We start from the raw sequence: 25,190 nt of genomic DNA, 5'->3' as shown, positions 1-25,190 counted from the left end.
ACGGTCCACTGAACATGGAAAATTATAGTGCGAGTAGGGCATCCGTGTACTATGGACACATTCTTGTTTTATTTTAATTTATCAAATGAATTTTAATTGAATTTGTAATTATTTAAACGATAAATCTTTTTGAAATTGTACAAAAACCAAATTTTAGGAAATGTTATATTTACATATATTTAAATGTGAAATGTTTTTAAATATGTGCCTCATAAGCCAATCTTATGGCTGGGTACTGATTGTTTTAATGTATGATTTTTATTATGTCATTGTATAATGTTCAATCAGTATGTGACACAATAATAAAATAAACTTTATTATATTATTATTATATATATTAATCTAAAGATCTGTAACAGTTATACTTTTTGGTGATGATTCAAAATTTTATTTTAGAGTTAATGAGTTTTTTTGTAAAAAAGGGGGGTTTTCACAGGCTGCGCCGTATCTGAGAAGCTATTTAAGTTCATTGCTTAAAACGTTACACACTTCTTAGTTATATTAATCCAAAGATCTGGTGATTCAAAATGGAGTATATACACTCAAAAATGAGTCCACTCCTTGACGGGAAGATAGATAAACAGAAACGGACGAATGAATGTCCCCTTGTGAGCCCCAAATGGAAACCGGAAGTTGTTAAATTTCTATTTTGACTAGCTCGGCATATATCGACACGAAAACAGATGGGATGGCTGACATAACCAACAAAGTTTTAAAATACAAATCGTATTTAAATGCAAGCAAAAATGATACAGACAAGGTATATTTCAAATTACCCGAACCTTTAATGATTGCTGTCAAAAGTTCTATATTCTTGAAAGTGACAGACTTTTGTTAGTTTTGATATCGGTTTTAAATTTCCGAGTGCAAAGTAAACATGCTAAAAGATTGTAACTATTTCGACCTTAGAAATGGGACGTATTTCTTGCAGATATTCCTTCATTATCATGACTTGTTATTAAACCATGGCCTCTTTGTGGAACACAGACATCTTTATTTCCCTGTTGCTGACTTAAAAGTTCTTAAATGACTTGCTTTAGTTGCTTAAGAAAATTTATGGGTCCATATTTGCAGTGTCGGCTCTCTTTGCTTCTAATGCACATTTGATACTCTGTAACAATAGAGCATGATTCTTCTTACAAAATCACTTCTCCACTGGGATCTGAACCCAGGCTATCTGTGAGGGTAGTAATATCCTTTACCGCCAGGCTTCTTACAGTAATTTTCGGCTACCGTTGGCGTCAAATTGGTTTAAATTTTACCATAATTCTTCAAAATATATCCTCATCCTGATTTGTTGGAGGTCTCAAATAATTATCATTACCGTTATATTTGGAAAAAACATGTTTTACAGGATTCGTAAAAATTAAATCATTCATTATTTTGTCTAAAAGAAGTTGTATTTTTTATCATCATGCACCAACACCGTGTATCATCAGTACACCGGATATAGGTACTAATCAAGCAGGCATGATTGATTTTGACATTACACGGTACCGAAAATCTTTGATTTGCTTTATCAATATTCAATGTACATTTCTCAACATTTGAAATTCCTGCTCCCAAATAATTTTCGCATCATTTTTTTCCTATTCATAAAACAACTTTGATATTCTACTGATATTGATACAATTAACTTGTTCATGCGCAAATAGTTGTGAATGTCAACACCAACTTTCAATTTAGATACAGTTGTTGAGACATTTACATGTTTTATCTGAAAGAAACCTAATACAGGGCAAAAGTAATAGTTATTAATCATAAACCTACCTGTGATTACTCATTCCTTAAAACTTTTTGGGTAATAAACGAGTATTAAAATAAAGTTTTTGTGTACGGTGTACAACATCTTAACTATGCACCGTACATAAGGATTTATGTGGTCAGCTAAACACTGTACACAATGCTTCTTATGGGATAAAATATCGAAAAATAACATGTATGAAAGATTTCAATGCCGATTATTGAAACAGCTATACTTATTACACACACACATTGATCTTCTGTCAGAAAAAGAGCTGCAATGAATATAGAATAATATCGGATGAGACGAGGACCAACTTCTTTTACAAGTATTTGCACATGCTTTTAGTACCCTCTTGTTTTGGGAAAATAATGAGATATGGACCATAATTTGGTATTCAGCCTTTGGTTTCTTTTTGTATCCTTTTTTATAAGTGCTAAAATTTTAACTTTTATTTTGTGGGTTGTGTTGGTGTTAGAGTAGTATGAATAGAACAATTGAGTTTTTTCGAGAAAAAATTAATACATTTTGATTCACCGTTTACGTGACAGGAAACCAAACAGGAAACCAATCTTTATTTTCTTTATTTTGCACAATATAATTCAAAAGGCATAAATAAACACCATTACTAGTGTTACTTGCTTCATGTTAATATTTAAAATCTATTTTCAATGTTATATTAAAGTTTTTTTTAAACGTGACAGGAAACCATAAGAAACCGAAAGCATTTTTTTAGTTTTATTTTATTGCAAAATCTGCTTAAAATAATCTGAACAGTATACTTTTTCTTAAAATCCATCTTAAATGTAACAGTATTATAAAACTCCTAAATATGTGCTTGTTTTGAAAACAATTAGTACAATTTATTCAGAATTTTCCATATTTTCTTCATTGATACAGGATACCATAATCGTTGTATCTTGGCCAAAAAAATATATTTATATTTGGTTTTGAAATTCCAGTTATATAAAATTTATTCCAAATCATTGGCAATGTAAAATTCTTTAAATCCAGTAAAGAAAAAAACTTTTAACTTGGAATTAAAATCTTTAAAATAGGCACCATGTGATATTTGTGACCTGTACACCATCTACATGGTTTTTACATTTTAACCTACTTTAGTGGGCTAAAATCAATAAAGTACTTCCTTTCAAGTCATGCCTGGTAAAAGTTTACTTTTCCTTTGACAAGTTTATTGCGTTTCTGAAAAGTGTTTGCAGAACATGAATAAAAAAAAATAATTAAAAATTGTGACAAAGTTACCAACTTTGTACATTCCTAGTGTAACGGTATATTAACATGCATTTTTCATTTAATTATCTTTATTCACCTAAAATATCCAGTAATATTTACTGCTGAAGCAAAATCAATCCAACGAACATCGGCACCATGATAAGAGACGTAATTTCGATTGAATTTTCCAAGGACCCTTTACATCGTTATTGGGAAACGTAGTGTGTTTAAACGTCGGTCAAATTTGAAATCGATTTTGTCAAGTCATTGGGCATTTATTTTCACACAAGATCGTATGTAACATTATGCACATAGGAATAATAATAGACCCCCGGCGCAATCTCTTTGAAAATTGTATTTTCCTTTTTTAAACAAGTCGAAACAAGTCTACAGATTATGTTTGCTAACATCCCGTTGGAAACAAAAACAATGTTTAGAACTAGTATATCGTATGTCCGGCTGTAAGGGCGTGATCACATGTTAGTCACATGTTTCACGTATGAGTGGAAATGATTAGAACTTAAGGACAAAAACAATTTTAATAAATAACTGGACTTCTGTTTCGTGTGAAATGTAACGCATAACGATAACGTCATTTTCTTACTTAATTATTACGAAGATCAAAACAAGAATGTAAATCATCTCTGATTTACCTGTTTGAACATCTCGCGAGAGTTCATATTTGCATATTGTTTTTAAGAATTCTATTACAACAAAGCAGATTACATCATCTAAAATTTGCGTTACGAAATCGGACACAAAAATCACGCCACTGTTCTTACATCTGCTACATAAATACTTATAGTTCTCGGCATTTTCTTCTCACTATTCTTATTGGTCGATGTTCTTTGTTATTTGAAAGCAAAAGTTACGAATTTGCCGGTGACGATTATCTATAAATCAGTCAGCGTTATGCTCTTCAGAAGCAAAAAGTAACGCGAGAAACGACACAAAAATACGGTTGTAGAATCTTTGAAATTCGTATATTTCAATTTTTTTTCTAGGGAAGAGTAGCATACACTTGTATGTTAATAAAAATAATGGCATCTGCAGATGTAGTTACAACTTTTCTTACAGTAATTCAAATTTTATCACTTTTCTATAGTTATAGGAAACAGAGCCCAATAGCAAATTATGGTCCATATCTTTAATCATCAACCTACGACCAAATCATTTCTTAAAACAGCAATTATGTTTAGATTGAAGTACAAATTGTTATTATGTGAACAAAACAACGATTTTTCATTACCGTGTAAGATCAAAATCGCTCACTCCCACTTGGTTATTTTTTTTGTACCTATATCCGCTGTACGATGATACACGGTGACCAACAATTACAGTTAACGTCATTTGGCAAGCATTATTACCACTCTATGTCATGAAAGTACCCCCATTACGACCCTCCTCTTTGCTACAAGGCAGCTTATATACCGACTGAGCTAATGCTAACTAAGTATTAACCACATTAACTAAGGGAAGCAATCCCATCACACTTCATGTCGCATTTGTAATAAAAAAAAAATGAAAGATATATAAAAAAGATGTGGTATGATTGCCAATGAGACAACTCTCCACAAGAGACCAAATGACACAGAAATTAACAACTATAGGTCACCGTACGGCTTTCAACAATGAGCAAAGCCCATACCACATAGCAGTGTTCCAGCTAGCATGAAATGGAGGGGCGCCGAGCTGCGCCCACGAAATTTTGCGCCCCTCTGCCTTTTTTAAGCGCCCCTGCGCCCCTCTGTGCCCTTTTGAAAAAAAGTTTAAAAAACGATCTTTTTTCCTCATGTCGTCGCCATTTCGTTGAGTTCTTTATACACACGCTTCATTAAGACAACAGATTAAAATTGTTGACACTTGTTACCTGCATATAATCACCTATTTGATTAGAGTCAATTACTTAACCAGGTGAAATTTACGACCCTGTCTAATCCCTTTGCCCTGAAGCACCAAACATCGAAGTTAAATGAATTGATTATTTTTACACCTGACGATGCAAAAGAGAATTTATAAAATAAATGTGAACGATGTTCATTTCTATTGTATTTGTTATTTATAAAATAACTTTCATTAAAAAAGAATCATTCCAATAGACAGTATATTGTAAATCGTGAACACGCAAAATGCCGACGAAAAAAAGAAAAATTGACCAACTCGAAAATGACAAGAAGAAAATATCAAAGACTTGCCAGTCTATTACATCTTTTTTCAAGAATAATGACCATCAAAGGTAAAACAATAATTTAATTCTTTACTTTTATGAAAAATCGAGAAGATGAAAGGTTTCTATCAGATATCGCAATTGTTTCTCTAGACTCTATTGTAAATTCCGCCGATTACGGAGCACTCTAAAGTCCGATTTTTATATCCTTTTTCTTGAATTGAAATCTGTTTTGACTAACCGTTAATATTGATATTATTTAATACGCTCAACATGAAATATACTGAAATATACTGAGATGCTTGTTGAATTGATAATAAACTTTCAAAATTGAATTAATTTATTATTGTGCCGATTACGGAGCTCTCGAAAGTCCTATTAAATTCAGTCAGTGTAAATTTTAAGTTACCCCACTCTCCCTATCTTCTTTCAGTAATGATGGAAATGAGACCCCTGAAATTGTAATTGAGACAGCCGAAACTCCTATACAACCACAAATACAAGAAAATGAAGAAAATCCTAACCCTACACTTCGTTCCTCCATACGAACAAGAAATCCTAGTGGGAAACACAAAGTTGGTATAAATAATAATTGGTTGAAACAGTATTCCTGATTATATTTTGACAAAGACTTTAGTGAGGATGGAACATTAGTTGATGTCATGCTTTGCAAACTTTGTAACAAGCATCAATCACACGGAAGTAATGGAAGTCAGACATGGTCTACTGTAGGTTATAAACTGTTGTGCAAAGATAAGATACAAATCCATCAAGACAGTGAACAACATAAATATGCAATAACTTTAGATATGGCACACACCATTGATGACATGGCTTCTAATATATCTACTGGTGCACAAAAAGCAGTGAAGGATGCTCTGAAAGTTCTTTTTTTTATTCTGCGCCATCACTTGCCACTTGACTTATTTGGATCAACAGTTAATCTCTGCATTGATGTTGGAGCAACAGATTTATCTAAACTTCGTTTAGCTAAAAATGCAACTTATTCAAGCTGGGATACAGTTCATGAGTTGTTGGAAATCTTAAGTTCAAAAGTACATCAACTGCTGTTGGATGATATGAAAGCCAGTCCATGTTATGCTACAATGGTAGATGAAGTTACCGATAACAGGACAATTAAGCATTTAGCTATTTGTACACGTTACATTAGCAAGGATGGTAAAGTTCAAAATGGATTCTTAACAGACATTGAATTGCCAAATGCAAAAGCAGATAACATAACTGAAGCTATAACAGATGAATTAAGTAGCCGTGAACTTTCAATTCAAGATATGGCAGGATTTGCATCAGATGGTGCAGCCGTTTTTACAGGCCGCATTAATGGTGTTTCCAAACAACTGAAGGACCTTAACCCTCACCTTTTGACACATCATTGCAGAGATCACCGTTTAGCCCTTGCCTGCAGAGACAGTTTTAAGCAAATTCCACTCATGAAGAAGCTTGACCAGGTGCTTGAAGCTTTATATAAGTATTATAAATATAGCTGCTGCAACACTGATAGACTTAAAGAAATACAGAAAGCTTTTGATCAGGCACCTTTGGCTATTAAACTAGCAAAACATCATCGCTGGCTAAGTCATGATCAAGCAATATCCTCAATTGCACGATCATACAGGTCTCTTGTTGTTCATTTAGAGTCTGCAGAAATTCGAACTGATCCAGTGGGAAATGGTCTGCTTAAAAATCTTAAAGATCCTGCCATGCTGAAAGCAGTTTTGCTACTTGGAGATGTGCTGCCACACATTTGTAGCCTCTCACTTGTTTTTCAGAAGAGGGATGTTCATCTTGGCAACATTAGAACAAGTGTGGAGAAAACTGTCAATTTGTTGACAACAAGAAAGACCCAGAATGGCCCATGGCTTCAAAAAGAGGAACATTTGAGAAGCACATGTAACATTACTGACCCGACCCCAGTAGATTTTGACACTAAAGTCAGAGAGTGCTTTCTCAATGGATTAATTGAAAATATAACAGTTAGATTTAAGGATGCTGACACAATCGATCAGTTGGCCATTTTAGACCTTACAGGAACAGACAACATTGAAACAATGTATGGTTATACAGAGATAGAAGCTCTGGCAAATACATTTGACATGGACCCTGAAACTCTCCTTATTCAATGGCAGGACTTTATAGCTCTTGTGTCATCAGCAGAACTTACAGATCGTTCCTTACCTGCTAGAGTTATTTCATTCACCTTGTCATAAGGATAAAAACCTATTATCTATGTACCCTCTTGTTGCAAAACTATTCAGTGTTGCAATAATACAACCACTCAGTACAGCAGAGGTGGAGAGAATATTCTCTCAGGTCAAATTGATTAAGACAAGTCACAGGGCAAACTTGAAAACACAGACATTAACAAAAATATTAACTGTAAAATTAAACTGTGATGAAACTAAATTTGAAAAAATTCTTGATCAATGTGTTACAACCTTCTTCAAAAAGAAAAACAGAAGACTTGTCAATGTTGTATAATATTTATTTGCATTTGAACTCTTCTTTGAACAATCTGTAGTTCTGAAAGAGAAATGAATATATACATGTAGTAATGACTATTAGTGCTCTCAGTTTGATTTTAACTTATATGTTCTAAATAAATGTTTTTTAAACTTGTATATTCATTATGTGGTAAAATTGAGTATTTGATTTTTTTTCAGTGAGAACGCGCTAAAGTGCCCTTTTTTAAAAACACGCCCCTCTATTTTCAAATCCTAGCTGGAACACTGCATAGTCAGCTATAAAAGGCCTGAAATGACAATGTAAAACAATTCAAAAGAGAAAACTAATGACCTAATTAATGTACAAAAAATGAACAAAAAACAAATATGTGTAACACATAAACAAACGACAACCACTGAATTACAGGCTCCTGACTTGGGACAGGCACATATACAGAATGTGACGGGGTTAAACATGTTAGGGGAATCCCAACCTCCCCCTAAACTGGGACAGTGGTGTAACAGTTCAATATAAGAATCAACTATAAAAATCAGTTGAAACAGGCTTAACTCATCAGATGGATAAACATATATATATACATTATGATTAGAGCCTTGGTATAGGGGTTATTGCATCGGACTACAAACACAAAGGTTCCTGGTTCGATCCCCGCTGTGGGGAGAAAATTTCAGGGACTGAATTTTCAGCTCTCCCTTGACACCACTTGTGAGTATGGGTTAAATTTATTGTACTGCACCTTGAACCAGAGTTTTTTTCCATTAAAACATACTTTGTGTACAACCAAAGATGATTAGCACTAACAAGTAGACATTCTGTGAGATTTAGCAGCTTTTAACACACTTTCAGCCAGTTCATTTAAGTAATTTCTTATTAAATAAGATAACAATAACCTCAAATTTGATTTGATATACTTTATGTACTTGCAGGTGCTTCATATTGTTAGAAGACTATCAGATCTACCAATAAATGTTGATGTTTTGCAGGTAAGTGAAAATTTGTTTCCAATGGATAATAATGAATCCCTTGTATTGTGTGTAACTTATCAGATGAGTGAAAACAAAGGATTTTGTTACAATAATGTAAAAAATATTTAGTGATTTTTTTTTAACAGGGATATCACATTATGTCTTTGCAACACATGTAATAATCTGCTGTTATGATTTAAAGGCAACACATGTAATAATCTACTGTTATGTTTTAAAGGCAACTGGTATTGGAAAGACTGTGAATGGATTTAGAAAGGAGGATGGTGAAGTGGGGATGTATGCTAAAGCCTTGGTCTTTAAATGGAAAATGATGGTTGCTGAAGAAGCAATACGATTGGAGAAGGAAAATGAGGCTGAAGTCAGTGAAGATCAAAATGACCAATCAGAAAGAGGATCAGAGTCACCTGGAAGTAATTATTCAGAACAAAGGTCACCTTCACCTGAGGAGGACCAATCAACACCCAGATCTCAATCACCTGATAGCAACCAATCAGGAAGTAGATCTCCATCACCTGATAATGAATCTAGTGATGATAGTCATGTGGAAAAAGAAAATCAACATAGGAAAAATGTTGAGGGTGATAGTAGGTCTAAAAACCACCATGATAAAAAAGCAGAAAGTAAACCTGAAAAGGCTCCTCACAGACATGAGTCATCTAAAGATAGGGATAAAAGACATGAAATAGAAAAACACAAATCTAGTAAAAGTGAAAAACATGAGAGTAGTAATGATAAAAAATCTGAAAAATCTCATAAAGAGCACAAGTCATCTCATTCAAGTCATCATTCATCTGATAAAAAACTCTCTAGTGATAAAGATAAAAAACATTCTCAGGATAAACATGATAAACAACACAAGGACAAACATACAGAGGAAAAACACAGACATAGTCAGAATAAGAGTAAACATTCTAGTGAAAAAAGTGATATAAAGTTGGATAAAAAAGACAATAAAGAAACAAAATCAGACGATAAGAAAGAGAAAAATAAAAGTGATAGCTATAAAAGTAGCAAAGATGACAAGAAATCGGAAAGTAGTCATCGAAGTGAAAGCCATAAAAGTAGCAAAGATGACAAGAAATCGGAAAGTAGTCATCGAAGTGAAAGCCATAAAAGTAGCAAAGATGACAAGAAATCGGAAAGTAGTCATCGAAGTGAAAGCCATAAAAGTAGCAAAGAAACATCTGATAGTAAACATTTAGAAAACGAACACAAGAGTAGAAGTCGAAGTAGTGAGACTAATCACAAAAGTAGCTCTGATAACAAACACAAAAGTGATACTGATCATAAACGTTCTGGTGATAAAGATATTAAACACTCAAGTGATAAAGATCGTAAAAGTGAGCAAAGTGGTTCTGATAAAAAACATGGAAGTGGAAGTCACAAGTCTGATAAAAATAGCAAAGATGAAAAACATTTAAGTGACAAAAATTCGGATAAAAAACATAGTGAAAGTCACAGAAATAGTAAGGAAGAAAAGAGTGAAAAACAATCTGCGAATCCAAGCGAAAAATTTTCTCATAGGACTGAAAGTAGCCATAAAAACAGTGATCATCATGAAAAAGAAAGGAAAAAGGATGAAAAGCATTCTGGGAGTGAAAAAAGTTATAAAAAAGACGAAAAGCATTTTGGGAGTGAAAAAAGTGTTAAAAAAGACGAAAAGCATTCTGGGAGTGAAAAAAGTGATAAAAAAGACGAAAAGCATTCTGGGAGTGAAAAAAGTGATAAAAAAGATGAAAAGCATTCTGGGAGTGAAAAAAGGAATAAAAAAGACGAAAAGCATTCTAGTAGTGAAAAAAGTTCAAATGAAAAACATCGTAGTAGTCGTGCATCTAGTAAAGATAATTCTGATAAAAAACACAGCAGTGAGAAAAGTGAACATGAACGATCTCATAAATCTAGTGAAAAGAAAGATACAAAGAACAGTTCAGAGAACAATCACAGGAAAGAGAGATCAGAGTCAACTGATAAAAGTAGGTCAGATAAAAAACACTCCAGTTCTAGTAGTGATAAACATCGTTCAGGATCAAAGCACAGCTCTGAATCTGATAGAAAAAGTAAGGACTCTGATAAAAGAGAGAAAGACAAAAAGAATGAGAAGGATGATAAGCACAAACATAATAGTGATTCTGCTCACAAGCATCAAAGTGAATCAGACAAGTCTCACAAGCATCAAAGTGAATCAGACAAGTCTCACAAACATCGTAGTAGTTCTGATTCTAAAAGCAAGGATCGAAGTGAATCTGATAAAAAAGATAAACATTCAAGTCGTTCTAGCCACTCTGATAAACGCAAAAGAGATTCAGATGAAAAAGCAAATACAAATTCAGATAAACATAAGAGCGCAAGTGACATCATGGCAGAACTGGCAAAGAATATAATCTCAAATTGTGAAGAAAAAGTTAAATATTCTCAATCAATGGATTCAGATGGAAACGATTTGACGGAAAGTGAACAAAAACATGAAGAGAATAAGATCAAACCTTTGGAAAATTCTTGGGGTATGGGTATTGGTGATTTTGAAAATGATAATTATAATGAAAATTTGGAGGAGAATTTTTCATTTGAAGATATAGAAAAGAGTGTGAAAGAACGGATGAAATATATTGATCATGAAGCGAAAAACTATAGTCTTGATGATTTTGATGGTTTTGCCGATTCTTTGTTAGAAAATGGATTAACTGAAGGATATGACAGTCCGCTATTACCTCTGCCGTCCTTAAAAAGAAACAAACATAAAAAATCCTCAAGTTCTAGTCGTGATACTGATAAATCGAATAGTAAAAAGTGCAAAGTTACAAGTGAAAGTGAAAATCATAAATCTTCAAAATCTCAAAAGTCAAGTGGTAAATCAAACAGCTCAGGGAAGTCATTTGATGATACTCTATTGGCAGACCTGAAAAAGAAAGTAAAGAAAAGAGAGGTGGACAGTAAATATACAGAGTTAATATCTAAATTCAAAATAAAAAAGAAGGGAACAGAAGGGGATAAATCAACTGGAAATAAGTCTTCTGACAACAAGGGAAGTAAATCTGATGCAAAGGGAAGCAACTCAGTAAAGATTAAGCAGGAAAAACCAGACAAATATCAGCAAAGTGGTAGTAAAAGAAAATCTGAAACACAGTTGGAAAAGCCAGTTACTAAGCAGGTTGGTATTGTACATGATGTACATATTATATTATTAGAGAAAATTTGGAGTGTTTATTTGTTAATATAAGCATTGTGATAAGGGCAACAAATATAAGGGTCATCAAACATGTCAAAACAAATATATTATGTGATGTACATGTATGAATAAAAGGTAATCATTAATATGTCAATAAACAGCAACCAAACAACACTATGAAAATCCAAATATCATCAGCATTAGATCAACAAAAATAATATAAGTGTGTTAAAGCCAATACTTACATGTACAATGACTCAGGGCTCACGCTACCAGGCGACTTGGGCGAAGAAGTCGCCTTCCCGACCGTCACTTCGCTTTCCCCGATCCCCAAAAGCGAAAACAAATCGCCCTGTTCTTGACGACAGTCGCTTTCAGTCGCTTCCGTCATCGGACATTTTCAATTTTTACTAAGTTGATGAAACATCAAATTTTTATTGATAATTAAAGAAATTCAGACATAAACGATTCATTATCTTTTGAAAAGAGGTTGAAGCATTGTCTTCGCAGTGTGTAGCAGGTTATTTGATAAAAATACAACTTTTTATCACTTCGTGCATTTCCGTAAGTACCGGTGCTTGTTACTCGAAAACGTACATCAACCTCAATTTCGGCGGCAAAATAAGTTTGTTACTTCATTTAAACATGATAAAAGTTGCCTCCAGTAAATTTTAATCCATTTATTGCATTAAAAACGTCATGTTCCTTTCCAAATAACTTGTCAAACATCGTTTATTTTTGTAAATTTTCTTGCATTCGTCCGCCATTGACCGATTTCTAATCTTCGGATCTGAACCGGACCAGCTATGACCGAAATCCGTACTTTTACAATAATTACTACGGACGCACGGATGGAACAGCTGACAGAAGAATATTGATCCCAAAGGGAAAAATTACGCATTCCACACGCATTAAGAGACTTTTGGTTACATCTAATTGATTGGTGTTATAATTCCATATATTTTTTTATGGATTGTTTCAAACTATTGATTAAAGTTGCTTAACTCTGAGACTATTACACTAATATCAACATATTATGGCCCAGCTTAATAACTTTTATATTTTTTATGAGAAACACTGAATGTCATACACAAGATAATTTTTAATTAAATTGTAATTGATATATTATAATTTCTTTACATTTTTTAAAATATTTTTTATTTTTTTAGTGCTAGATATTTAGTTGGTAGTTTCTCACAAGCTTAAACAACTTTTAATTTCAAATGTTACTTTAATTGTAATTTTTTTACTCAGATATGAATTGAACAGTATAAAAAGAACATTATTTACATATGGCCCTTTATACTATTGTAAAATCCAAACATTGTATCGCACCGCGCGAATGAGCACTTCTCTTTCAAATCTCACCACTTCTCCCTATCAGTTTCAAAAAGAGAAGTCACTTCTCCCTATAATTCTGAAGTAGTGTGAGCCCTGTGACTTAGCTGACAGATTTACCTCGAAGCAAAATGGATACACCAAAAATGACTCAAATGATTGCAGTTTTGATAAAAACAAAATGAAAAACACATTGAAATTTTATATTCACACGCAGAAAATAAATAAGACATTGAAATTTTATATTTACATGCAGAAAATGAAAATTGAAGCTCATGATCTGATGATGTACATTACAGTCCTAGTGGTTCCTCTGAGGATCAATCTCAGTTTGGATTTTTCACAGCTAATGCTAATATAATATTATTATAATGTGCAGACAATACACAGTACAGTGTACATACATGACATATTGATGATTTGAACTAATTCTACAAAATATATTAATCAACAGTTTTATTCCAGTAAAAGTTGTTTCATTATGCAGGACATTTCCCTAATGCATAATTGCATTGTAGGTCATCATGGTCATGTGGAGCAGACTTCACTTGGTGTAAGCGACATTATATAGTTCTGAGAGAAAAAAAAACCTAGTATTGAATGAAAATTATTTACCAAAATAAACTGTATATCAAACTTTTTACCATATAAATTGTACATGTAAAAGCATTTGATGCTCAATGGGGTGAATATCAGTTTTCTTCAGGTGAATATATGCCATGTACACGATGTATACTGTTATATTCAAACTCCATTAATATAAAAATAAAAGTTAAATACATGTATTACCAACATTGAAATATTATGATTATTGACCATTATAAATGTTTTTGATTATTATTTTCAGATCAAACTAGAGAGTTTCCCTAGTGGCCTACCAGAACCAATGCCGGACTATAAACCAAAGAAATATATACCACCACCAGAGGAAATTAAAAAAGGTCAGATTTGTTATACTAATACAGGTCATATTGATGAGAATGTTGATAAATGTTGAAAAAGATTTATAATTGTTTGTTGGATACATATAGATTATGACATGGCATTTTTCATATCAGACCCCTTATAAGTTCTAGGTCATGATGGCAGCCCGAGAGCCGACAGACTTGAGGGATGATTTTGACCATGGGCTGATAAGGGGTCTGATATGAGAAATGACATGTAATGTTCTTTTTATCATATATATACTTCAGCAAAAGCGATACTGATAATATTTTAAAGAAAGGCATGCAATATAACCGGAAGCAGTTGATATAAACCGGAAGCAGTTGATATAAACCGGAAGCAGTTGATATATACCGGAAGCAGTTGATATAAACGGGAAGCTGTTGATATATATGGAAGCTGTTGATATAAACGGGAAGCTGTTGATATATACCGGAAGCTGTTGATATATATACCGGAAGCTGTTGATATATACCGGAAGCTGTTGATATATACCGAAAGCTGTTGATATATACCGGAAGCAGTTGATATATACCGGAAGCTGTTGATAACGAAAGTCATATAACACATCTAAGACAATTCTTCAAATTTGATGAATGAATATATGTTCAAATTAGTTTTATCAAGGGGTACAATTATACCATTATTTTCTACAAGTATATATGATAAAATGGTATACATGGTATACATACCAATTTTCTAAATTTTGGGGGCACAGTAAACCACAAAACTAAAAGTTCAATGATTATGATGATGACAGATCAATATACAAAGTACACATTTTTAAATAATTTAATTTTGGATGTAACACGTCTTCTGAATGGCTGACATTATTTTGTTATCAGCCCATAGACATAATTTAGTCATGTGACCGTGACGTCATCAACGTTTTTTCATGGTTTTCTACGGTTTAAAATGGAATTTAGAATTAAATTATAAGAAATGACTGTAATATTTTTTCTGTCTATTCGAAATAACATAAAAATTGTGGTGCACATTGTTAAATAACTCGCTACGCGCATTATTCAGTGTGCACCAAATTTTTAATGTTATTTCTTCATAGACAGAACAAATATTACAGTCATTCCTTAAATGTTAAAACAACAAAATCAAATATTCATGAAAATGCTATCAGAGGGAAAATTGCAAAAAAATGGTGCTCACAAATATAAATGAATCTTTATGTAAATTACTCTGTGCCTTATCAGTTTAAAATTGGACTAAATGAGCAGTTAACACAATCTGTAAAACAGATAAAAATAACCTTGAAATCCATCACGGCGCAGTATTAAAAAAAAAATCATTTCTAGATGACAAATGTTCCAAAACACAGAATTATTTCATCTGGGTATACTTTCTTACCTGTGATCAGTTCTTATATTCATACACTTTTTAAATTTGACTACAAGGATGTACAGAATATAACATGTATAACGTACTATTGATTCATTTATTTTTGTTGGTACCAATTTTTGTGGATTGAGGAAAACTAATACTTCTGTGCTAAAGTTTAAAATTGAGAATGTGTCAAAGAGGCAACAACCCGACCATAGAGCAGACAACAGCCTTTTTGCATACAAATCTATAGAAAATTTGTGGTTCACCTGTTAACATGAATTAAGCGAAAATTGGTATACAATGAAAAATAATTAATCTACAGTAATATTAACAATGTTTAATTACAGAAACTTGCTTAAAAATGTGGATTATACTTGCATGACTTCAATGCATTCTGTGTCACAGGTGAAAATGACTAAATGTGAAAGGTCAACTGAACTGAATAAACTTATTTTCCTGAAAAAATGGGCATGATGCTTAATTAGATATAAGAAGATGTGGTATGAATGCCAATGAGACAACTCTACATCCAAGTCTCAATCCGTAAAAGAAAAACCATTAAAGGTCAAAGTAGGGTTTTCAACATGGAGCCTTGGCTCATACCAAACAGAAAGCTAGTGTAAAACCATTCAAACGGGAACACCGTCTAATCTATAAAAAAAAGAGAAGAAACACTTAATGAATGTATTACACACTGAATCAAGGGCAGAATTACTTTTAAACATATAAATGATATAATTGTTACAGGTTCTTTTTTTGACGAGTCTGTGATTGGAACAAAGACTTATGATAGGACAAAGGTGTACTCAGGAAAGAAATCAACTGTAGTTCCAGGTCTGTATATGCCACTTAAACTTGTATAACAGTTTAGGGTTAAAATCGATGAGTGTTGAAGTCCATGAAATGTTAAGGAAGCTGGCTTGTCATGTTTTAGATTTTTTGTCAGATTTTCGGAATCCTCTGGTTTTATCCATTTGAATGCCTTGAAAAAATTTGTCCGGTGACCCCCATTTTTCTTTTTGTAAATCTTTTAGATGTATAATGATAAGCCATCTGTAAAAGTCTTTTTAATTACTTTTTAACAGTTTTTGAGAACGTCAACTTGTCAATGATAAAGCTATGAAAAGTTGAGAGAGAATATTTTCCTGCCAAAATTTCAATGGCTAATATCTCGAAAACAAGCACGGTGACCTATATATTTTTTTTGCTCTTTGGATTCCTTTATTAATCCCCTATCTATATAAACTAGTGTTTTGAAAAGTTAATTTCTTTGAAACTGAGAAGCGAACTCCCTTAAAAGACATCTAGAAGACAACATATGAGCTGTATCAGATAGAAATAGCTCTTATGCAAATGATTATAAATACGTCTAATTATTTACTTCGAGTTGAAAAATGCAACGTCTATAAATATTTAAAAAATTGGGTTGATATATATGAACCTTTGGATTGATATATATGAACCTTTCAACAAAGACCAAATTCAACCATTTTGTAATTGTTTGTTAAACAAAATCAATCAAAATCATATTCATGTAAATGTAAACGTGCACTTGCATAAGGTCTATTTTTATCCAAGGCAGCTCATATGTTCCTCAATAATACATGCCACAGATAAATGTTATAAATTTAAATGTCCCACTTAGACACCTGTACCATGAACAAAACCTGACTTCGGAAAAACCAGCTGTATGGTACATTACAATAAGATACATATAAAAGAAAGAAGATGATAGCCAATGAGTCTAAACGATTCAACAGAGACCGAATGATGTAGATGTGAACAACATTCATAAACTTTGAGCAAAAAGTTAACTATAAAAAAACTAGGACATGGCAAAAAGGAAAATCTGTATTTTAAAATGAAATGACAATATGACTATTGTTAATGCATTTTGTATTTTTATTACAGAGGTGTACAAACTACAAGATATATGTATGCAGATTCTAATGAACAATATAGAAAGTAAGTAAATACTGCATATGTTACAAATTTTCATCAACATTTTTGTTGTTGAAAGGTACAAATATACAAGAGAAGTTAAAAAACAAATTTTCCAGCCTATTCTGACATTAATTGTTCAACAAAAGACAAGTATCGTCATACATAACTCCAAAACAAATCAATGAACAAAAATAAAAAAATCGTACAAGACTAACATAGGCCAGGACCTCCTGTCAGACTATGGACAGGCACAAAAATGCTGTGTGGTAAACTTCATTTAGTTATATCTCAACCCTTTTCCTATACCTGTTATTACGTACATGGGGGACATATACTTGCCTCCCCATGCCGCTAAAGTTATATTTGCTTAAGAGCAACAAAAACACATCTTCTTCCATAGCACATTTATTTCAATCAGCAATCGTTAAAAAAAAGTGTTAAGTTTTTTTTAACCCTATAATGAGACACTTGTTCTAATGTATTGTTTATTACAGGTTTAGATTATGTTGGTGGTGTGCCATTCTACATACTGAAGCCTGTGCTAGAGAAATGTACACCTAATGATTTATACAGACTCGAGGATTGTAATCCTGTAAGTTATCTCCCCTATAAAAATTGAGATTCGAAAAAAATTAGTTCAACATAATTTTGGAAATTTTGTGTATTATGTGAAAAATAAATGCCAAGAAGTACAATTATAAAATTGTTAAAGAAGATGTTGTATGATAGCTAATATGACAATGAGACAACTCCTTACAAGAGATCATATGACTTAGTTCTCATTCAATGGTAGACCAGCTATCAAAATAGCAAAACTGAAGTACTTATAGTGAAGCTAAATATCTTTCCATAAAAATATACACAATTTGTATCAGCTGCCAATTCACAAACTTTTATTGCACATTTAGGTTCAAGTAATATACATCATATTTCATTATCTATGTTGATTAAAAATGCCAATGGCCAAAATAAAATTGTTTGCTTTTTACTTTTTGCAAATATTGTTAGAAATATAGTTTGTGTCCGGAATTGTCATTTCCTGGAGTTTAGTAACAAATGTAGTATGTACCAATTTCATTAATTGACAGTAAGGCAACGAAAAAAGGGCATAAAATTTCTAGGTTTGAATTAAGATACTGACAAATAATAAGACTGTGTATAAAAGCTTAATATGAAATAAATGAGAAACCAAATATTTGATTTAAAAAAAAAATTGAGTGTGCATGTTAAAACGTTGTATTGACTGCTGAATGTTAACTTGTATACTATAAATAATTTTTTTTATAATTTTTAGCACTTCCTTGAAGATTCAGATTATTTATGGAGACAGCATTGTAACAAGGAATTTAAAGGTGTTGATCGAGAAGAAATGGAATCATGGAGAGAATTATACTGGGTATACTCATTAAATATATTTCACCTGTTAAAAGTAGTAGCACAAATATTCTGTGTTTTATATGATTTGTCCATAACCCTTTCCTCCATAATGACGCTTTTTGACGCCACCCCCTTTACTCCATAATGACGCCTTTTGATGCCTGTGTAGTACCTCAGTTAAAACGTCTTGCCTTAGACAAATGAGAATCAGACTTAAAAAAAGTTGTATCTAATATAAACAATTCATGAGAATATCTGACTGGAATTTCATTGATGAAATATTCGTTTTAACAATGCATTTCAATACTTTAAACCTGATGATTTTTTTTTATTGAAAAAATCCTATGCGAATCAAGTATGTTAAAAAATAATTTCCATGGAGTAAAGGGTTATCAAACCAATAAAATCATATTTAGAACCATTCTTTTTTTAGACTGGTCAAAATTTTAACTGCATTTTAAGTAAGGAACAGTTTTTAAAAGTTAAGAGACAATTTTTCAAGAAAGTTTAAACATAAAAACATTAAAAAGCAATATGTGTGTTTCCTATTTCAAAAAAATAGGATAAGTAGAATTAATTTTTTTTTACCGTTTTTTTTTTTTTAAATTGAATCTATGGGAGGGACATTCTGACTTAAACATTGGTTATTGAAAAATGACAAAAAAACTTTAGGGCAGGCTATTTTGTAGCTTTAAAAACAGGGAAACATGCATCTTTTTTTTTCATTTTGTTTTTGAACTATAACAAAGCACCAAGCAGGGTATCTTTATATTTAAAATGTCATTTATTTTTTAAGTCTCAGAGTACAAAAATAAAGCGAAAATAAATCGTCACAAACATTTAAAACTTTCATCTTTTTTTTATTGAACTACACCTAGTAAAGTAGAAAATTGCAAAATGAAAAAGCCAGGAAGTGGACTAGAAAAAGGTCATACGTGAAATAAAGTATTTGCAAAAATAAGTTGGTTTACAGTACATATTGAGACGACATCAAAAGATCGATGTAGGATAAAAAACTTAAATCAAATAGTTTGGGGGTGGGGGGTTAAAATTTCTGCAAGTTTTATATTTCTAAAATCGATTTTTACATATATCCCTTTGTGAATTAAGTTTTTTATCCTACATTGAACTTTTGATGTCATCCCTTATTGTCTGGACTATTCATTTATTATTTGAGCGTTAAGTAGTGAAATATCATTTTGTCATTATTTTTTCAGAGGAGGTCTGATGAGAGAGAAGAGAAACTAAAAGCTATAAGACAAAGCATATCTGCTGCTCAAGTCAAGAAAGATCCATGTAAGTAATCTAAGGGAGGTAATAAGACAAAAGTATATCTGCTGCTCAAGTCAAGAAAGATCCATGTAAGTAATCTAAGGGAGGTAATAAGGCAAAGTATATCTGCTGCTCAAGTCAAGAAAGATCCATGTTAGTAAACTAAGGGAGGTAATAAGACAAAGTATATCTGCTGCTCAAGTCAAGAAAGATCCATGTAAGTAATCTAAGGGAGGTAATAAGACAAAAGTATATCTGCTGCTCAAGTCAAGAAAGATCCATGTAAGTAATCTAAGGGAGGTAATAAGGCAAAGTATATCTGCTGCTCAAGTCAAGAAAGATCCATGTAAGTAATCTAAGGGAGGTAATAAGACAAAGTATATCTGCTGCTCAATTCAAGAAAGATCCATGTAAGTAATCTAAGGGAGGTAATAAGACAAAAGTATATCTGCTGCTCAAGTCAAGAAAGATCCATGTAAGTAATCTAAGGGAGGTAATAAGGCAAAGTATATCTGCTGCTCAAGTCAAGAAAGATCCATGTAAGTAAACTAAGGGAGGTAATAAGACAAAGTATATCTGCTGCTCAAGTCAAGAAAGATCCATGTAAGTAATCTAAGGGAGGTAATAAGGCAAAGTATATCTGCTGCTCAAGTCAAGAAAGATCCATGTAAGTAAAGTAAGGGAGGTAATCTGTTTATTGTCATGTATATCAATTCACCATTTCAGAATCAATTGCATTGTGGCTGAAACATACACCAAATCAAATTGATTGGTTTAGGAACATTATAACGTAATGTCATTGGCCAAAAATCCATTGTTCGTACACCAAAAATTCAAGAATAATAATTTTATCCAAAGTCCTTTAGTTTCTGAAATGGTGAACTGTGTTTAAATTCTAAAGATGATATCAAGGAAGACATGAAAAAGAGTATTTACTCTGTACAATTTTTCCGTCTCCAGGTGCAATTGGCCAATGTCAGCTTTTCTTGTAATTTTTACAATTAAAAACACCTTCTTTCATTACAGAATAAGTTAAAATAGGATGCTTAACATTAACCGTGGAATCAGGGCCTTTCAGATAATGTTATTTTTTATGCCCCCCCCTACGATAGTAGAGGGGCATTATGTTTTCTGGTCTGTGCGTCCGTTCGTTCGTTCGTTCGTTCATCCGTCTGTCCCGCTTCAGGTTAAAGTTTTTGGTCGAGGTAGTTTTTGATGAAGTTGAAGTCCAATCGACTTCAAACTTGGTACACATGTTCCCTATGATATGATCTTTCTAATTTTAATGCCAAATTAGAGATTTTACCCCAATTTCACGGTCCACTGAACATAGAAAATGATAGTGCGAGTGGGGCATTCGTGTACTGAGGACACATTCTTGTTTAATAAAGAAATAACTGTATTTGATTTTATTTTCCACATAGAAATAGTTGTGCTTCTGCTGTTGAATTTGATATAATATATATATATATATTGACAACATTGTGTGTTTATTTCAGTGCGACAGACAAAGTTAGCCTATGTAGATTCAATGGCTAAACCACCTCGTGAAGTCAGACGGCAGCAGCTTAAGTATGGTACCAGTGTTAATGTAACAGGAGAAAGGTTTAGAAAATTCACACCAGGCATGATGGATGTTGTCCCATTGGGAAAATGTATGTATCACATAACTGCAGAGGATTAGTTTATATGTAGAAGTATCACATGACTGATTATGATTAATTATAAAAATACCACCTCAGGCCTCACGGTCATAAAACTTTCGAGCATTTTTTTTTGTCGAGCGTGCAACTTTTGTTGCAGAAAGTTCGACATAGGGATAGTGATCTGGCAGCGGCGGCGTTAGCTCACTTCTTAAAAGCTTTTATTTTAGAAGGTGGAAGACCTGGATGCTTCATGTTACGAAGTTTCCGTCAGTCACATGTCCAATGTCCTTGACCTCATTTTCATGGTTCAGTAACCACTTGAAAAAAAAGTTCAGATTTTTTGTAATGTTGAATTCTCTCTTATTATAAGTAATAGGATAACTATATTTGATATGTGCGTACCTTGCAAGGTCCTCATGTCTGTCAGACAGTTTTCACTTGACCTCGACATCATTTCATGGATCAGTGAACAAGGTTAAGTTTTGGTGGTCAAGTCCATATCTCAGATACTATAAGCAATAGGGCTAGTATATTCGGTGTATGGAAGGACTGTAAGGTGTACATGTCCAACTGGCAGGTGTCATTTGACCTTGACCTCATTTTCATGGTTCAGTGGTTATAGTTAAATTTTTGTGTTTTGGTCTGTTTTTCTCATACTATATGCAATAGGTCTACTATATTTGTTGTATGGAATGATTGTAAGGTGTACATGTCTAGCGGGCAGATGTCATGTGACCTTGACCTCATTTTCATGGTTCAGTGGTCAAAGTTAAGTTTTTGAGTGTTGGTCTTTTTATCTAATACTATATGCCATAGGTCAACTATATTTGGTGTATGGAAATATTTTATGTCAGTCACGCAGGTTTTATTTGACCTTGACCTCATTTTCACGGTTCATTGCACAGTGTTGAGTTTTTGTGTTTTGGTCTATTTTTCTTAAACTATAAGTAATAGGTCAACTATATATGCTGTATAGAAGCATTGTTAGCTGTACATGTCTGCCTGGCATTGTTCATCTGACCTTGACCTCATTTTTAAGGTTCATTGGTCTTTGTATAGTTATCTTGGTTAATGTTAAGTTTATGTGACAGTTGTAATAAAGCTTAGCTTTATACTTAGGACTATCAACATAATATCAATGATTAGTATAGAAGGCGAGACATTTCAGCGTGTGCACTCTTTTTGTACTCAGACTGGAAAATCAACCAATCAAATTGCTGGATTTAATGTTTCGAGCATGATTTTTGTGCTCAGAGCACTGAGCAAAGTTTCATGCCTTCAAGGCCAGGAATTCACCATTTCAGACTCGAATGCATTCTGGATAACACTTTTTAAAGCATACATCGAAACCCTGTAATAGGCTTACAACTTCCTAAAAAAATTGAATCAACCAATGACATATGCCTTTTTCAATTTTTGGGTTCAAATAATAAAACCATGTTCCTTTAGATTCTGAAATGACAAATACATCAGTTCTTTCACAAATTCTGCAACTATTCTATACTCATGATACTGTACATACATAAACCTTTTGAATGTATATATATTTTATTGTGATTATTGAACAAAAATCAAAACACCCATTTGTGATTCAATTATTTAGAGTTCTTAGTACTATAAATTTGGAAATTAATGCATGCATTTATTATTGGGAATCACAGATTGCATGGACTAATTGAAGTGATTACAAAAAATGTTAAGTAAAATCACTACACTGAAATTATGAATGAATTATAATACCAAACCTGATATTTTTGCATTTCTTTCATTAATAAAAACATTCCAACAATTTCTGAATTTACAGTACCAGGGTTAGTTTTAATAATTTAAGGTAAATTCTAAATGTGACACTTTAAAACACATTAAATTTATTTTTATATTAATTATTATATACAAATCTATTTTTTGACCTTTTTACCTATTGTGTCTGTTTGTTTTGTTCACGCATCGGTGACAATATAATGGAATTTGATGCGACTGTCATACAAGTGAGAGGTTTAGCTAGCTATAAAACCAGATTCAATCCACCATTTTCTACATTTGAAAATGCCTGCACCAAGTCAGGAATATGACAGATTTTGTCCATTTGTTTTTGATGCGTTTTGTTATTTGATTTTGCCATGTGATTATAGACTTTCCGAATTGATTTTCCTCTGAGTTCAGTATTTTTTTTATTTTACTTTTTATGTGTCAGATACAGAGCTTTTAGTAAAGGCTTCAGTATTAACCATTTAATTGTTATTGACAAATGAAGAATATATGTTTGTTTTTTATCATTTACAGCTAGACCAGTCTCTAAAGCTCCAATGATGGCAAAAACATTAAATATGATAAAGAAAATTAGAAAGTGAAAACAATCTTGTGATCTACAGAAAACAATCAACAGAGAGAAAAGTGGATACAGACATTGTCAGAGATGCTGCTTTAGAAGGCAGCCTGAAAGATTAAAGTGTATTGGTAACACACAAGATTCCATATTTCACCCAAGTTCCTGGTTACTGATGTATGCGAACTCCAGAATGGAATAAACTTACACATATGTATTACAAAGTCATGGATGAAATAATTTATTGATCTTTTTAAAAGAACATTATTAATTATGTGCTATAATACTTTTCTTGAGTTGTATGTAAAGTGCTTTATTTTAAGTTTTAATTTATTGTAGTGTAATCCTGAAATACACATCAGTTATGTCCCCTGAAATACACATCACTTATGTCCCATGAAATACACATCAGTTATGTCCCATGAAATACACATCAGTTATGTCCCATGAAATACACATCACTTATGTCCCCTGAAATACACTTGAGGTATTTCCCCGGAGATAAACACTACACAATAAAACTCTATTTTACACATTGTATAATTAAATGTAATGTTTACAAAAGCTATTTAATCATTTTAAATAAGATTGATGTATGTTTTTAACTACTTTGAATTAATTCATATGTATATGGTTTAAAACAAAATGTAAACATTATGTGATAATCTATGTATCCTTATATGACTGTTGACAAGCAGATGATGGTAACTGAAGTTACCACGATCCCAATATGGCGGAGGGAAATTCCTGTTAGATCTTTCCTTCTTAATTTCTTCGTTTTAACATAAATGTGGCTAACATTACTCAGCCGTCGATTGGTCAACAGTGTGTATGAGATCCAGTCTTGAATTACATTCCCTTGGACTTACTTTCGGTTTGAAAAAAAGGCTTTAATACATGTGTAGGAATCTGAAAATTTAAATTTTGTTCTAAAAACTGTTAGATTGGGTGGTTGAAAATAATATTCAAATAAGTACAAAAGTTTCCTTTAATGTATGGGTTGTAGCAAAGACATACCAATTTTATAACACAGGTTTGGTACTTGATATAAATTGGGATTTTGTCATTTAATTATGTCTAGATTTAGATCTTGACTAGCAAGTCAAATTTTAAGTGCGGAAAGGAATTTTAGCAAGTTATATTTGTTACTGTTTGGGATATGTGGATGTATGTTGCTAGAAAGAAATAGAAAATTCCAAAGCAGTTCCAAGCATTGACCCAAAA

General features: G+C 32.5%; 1 protein-coding gene across 1 annotated transcript; it reads left to right on the top strand.

Moving 5' to 3' along the window:
- The first annotated feature begins 627 nt into the window (after window positions 1-627).
- Window positions 628-24,973, top strand: LOC143054072 (uncharacterized). Its single transcript, XM_076226945.1, has 11 exons — window positions 628-760; window positions 8,555-8,611; window positions 8,832-11,762; window positions 13,966-14,059; window positions 16,149-16,235; window positions 17,313-17,366; window positions 17,840-17,937; window positions 18,640-18,741; window positions 19,940-20,018; window positions 21,494-21,649; window positions 23,924-24,973. The coding sequence occupies exons 1-11, from the start codon at window positions 689-691 to the stop codon at window positions 23,989-23,991; spliced, it is 3,798 nt and encodes a 1,265-aa protein (XP_076083060.1). The 5' UTR covers window positions 628-688; the 3' UTR covers window positions 23,992-24,973.
- The last annotated feature ends 217 nt before the right edge of the window (window positions 24,974-25,190 follow it).

Source organism: Mytilus galloprovincialis, chromosome 12 (assembly GCF_965363235.1).
Source record: "Mytilus galloprovincialis chromosome 12, xbMytGall1.hap1.1, whole genome shotgun sequence".
Taxonomy (NCBI): Eukaryota; Metazoa; Mollusca; class Bivalvia; order Mytilida; family Mytilidae; genus Mytilus; species Mytilus galloprovincialis.
The sequence above is the reverse complement of the archived record's forward strand: the minus strand, read 5'-3'. Positions and strand labels throughout refer to the sequence as shown.

Excerpts from the sequence above, each read along its gene's own strand:
- LOC143054072 (XM_076226945.1), top strand. The coding sequence starts at position 689 with ATGGCTGACATAACCAACAAAGTTTTAAAATACAAATCGTATTTAAAT. Across the intron at positions 14,060-16,148 it reads ACCAGAGGAAATTAAAAAAG|GTTCTTTTTTTGACGAGTCT; the intron begins GTCAGATTTGTT and ends TAATTGTTACAG. Across the intron at positions 17,938-18,639 it reads GACTCGAGGATTGTAATCCT|CACTTCCTTGAAGATTCAGA; the intron begins GTAAGTTATCTC and ends TATAATTTTTAG.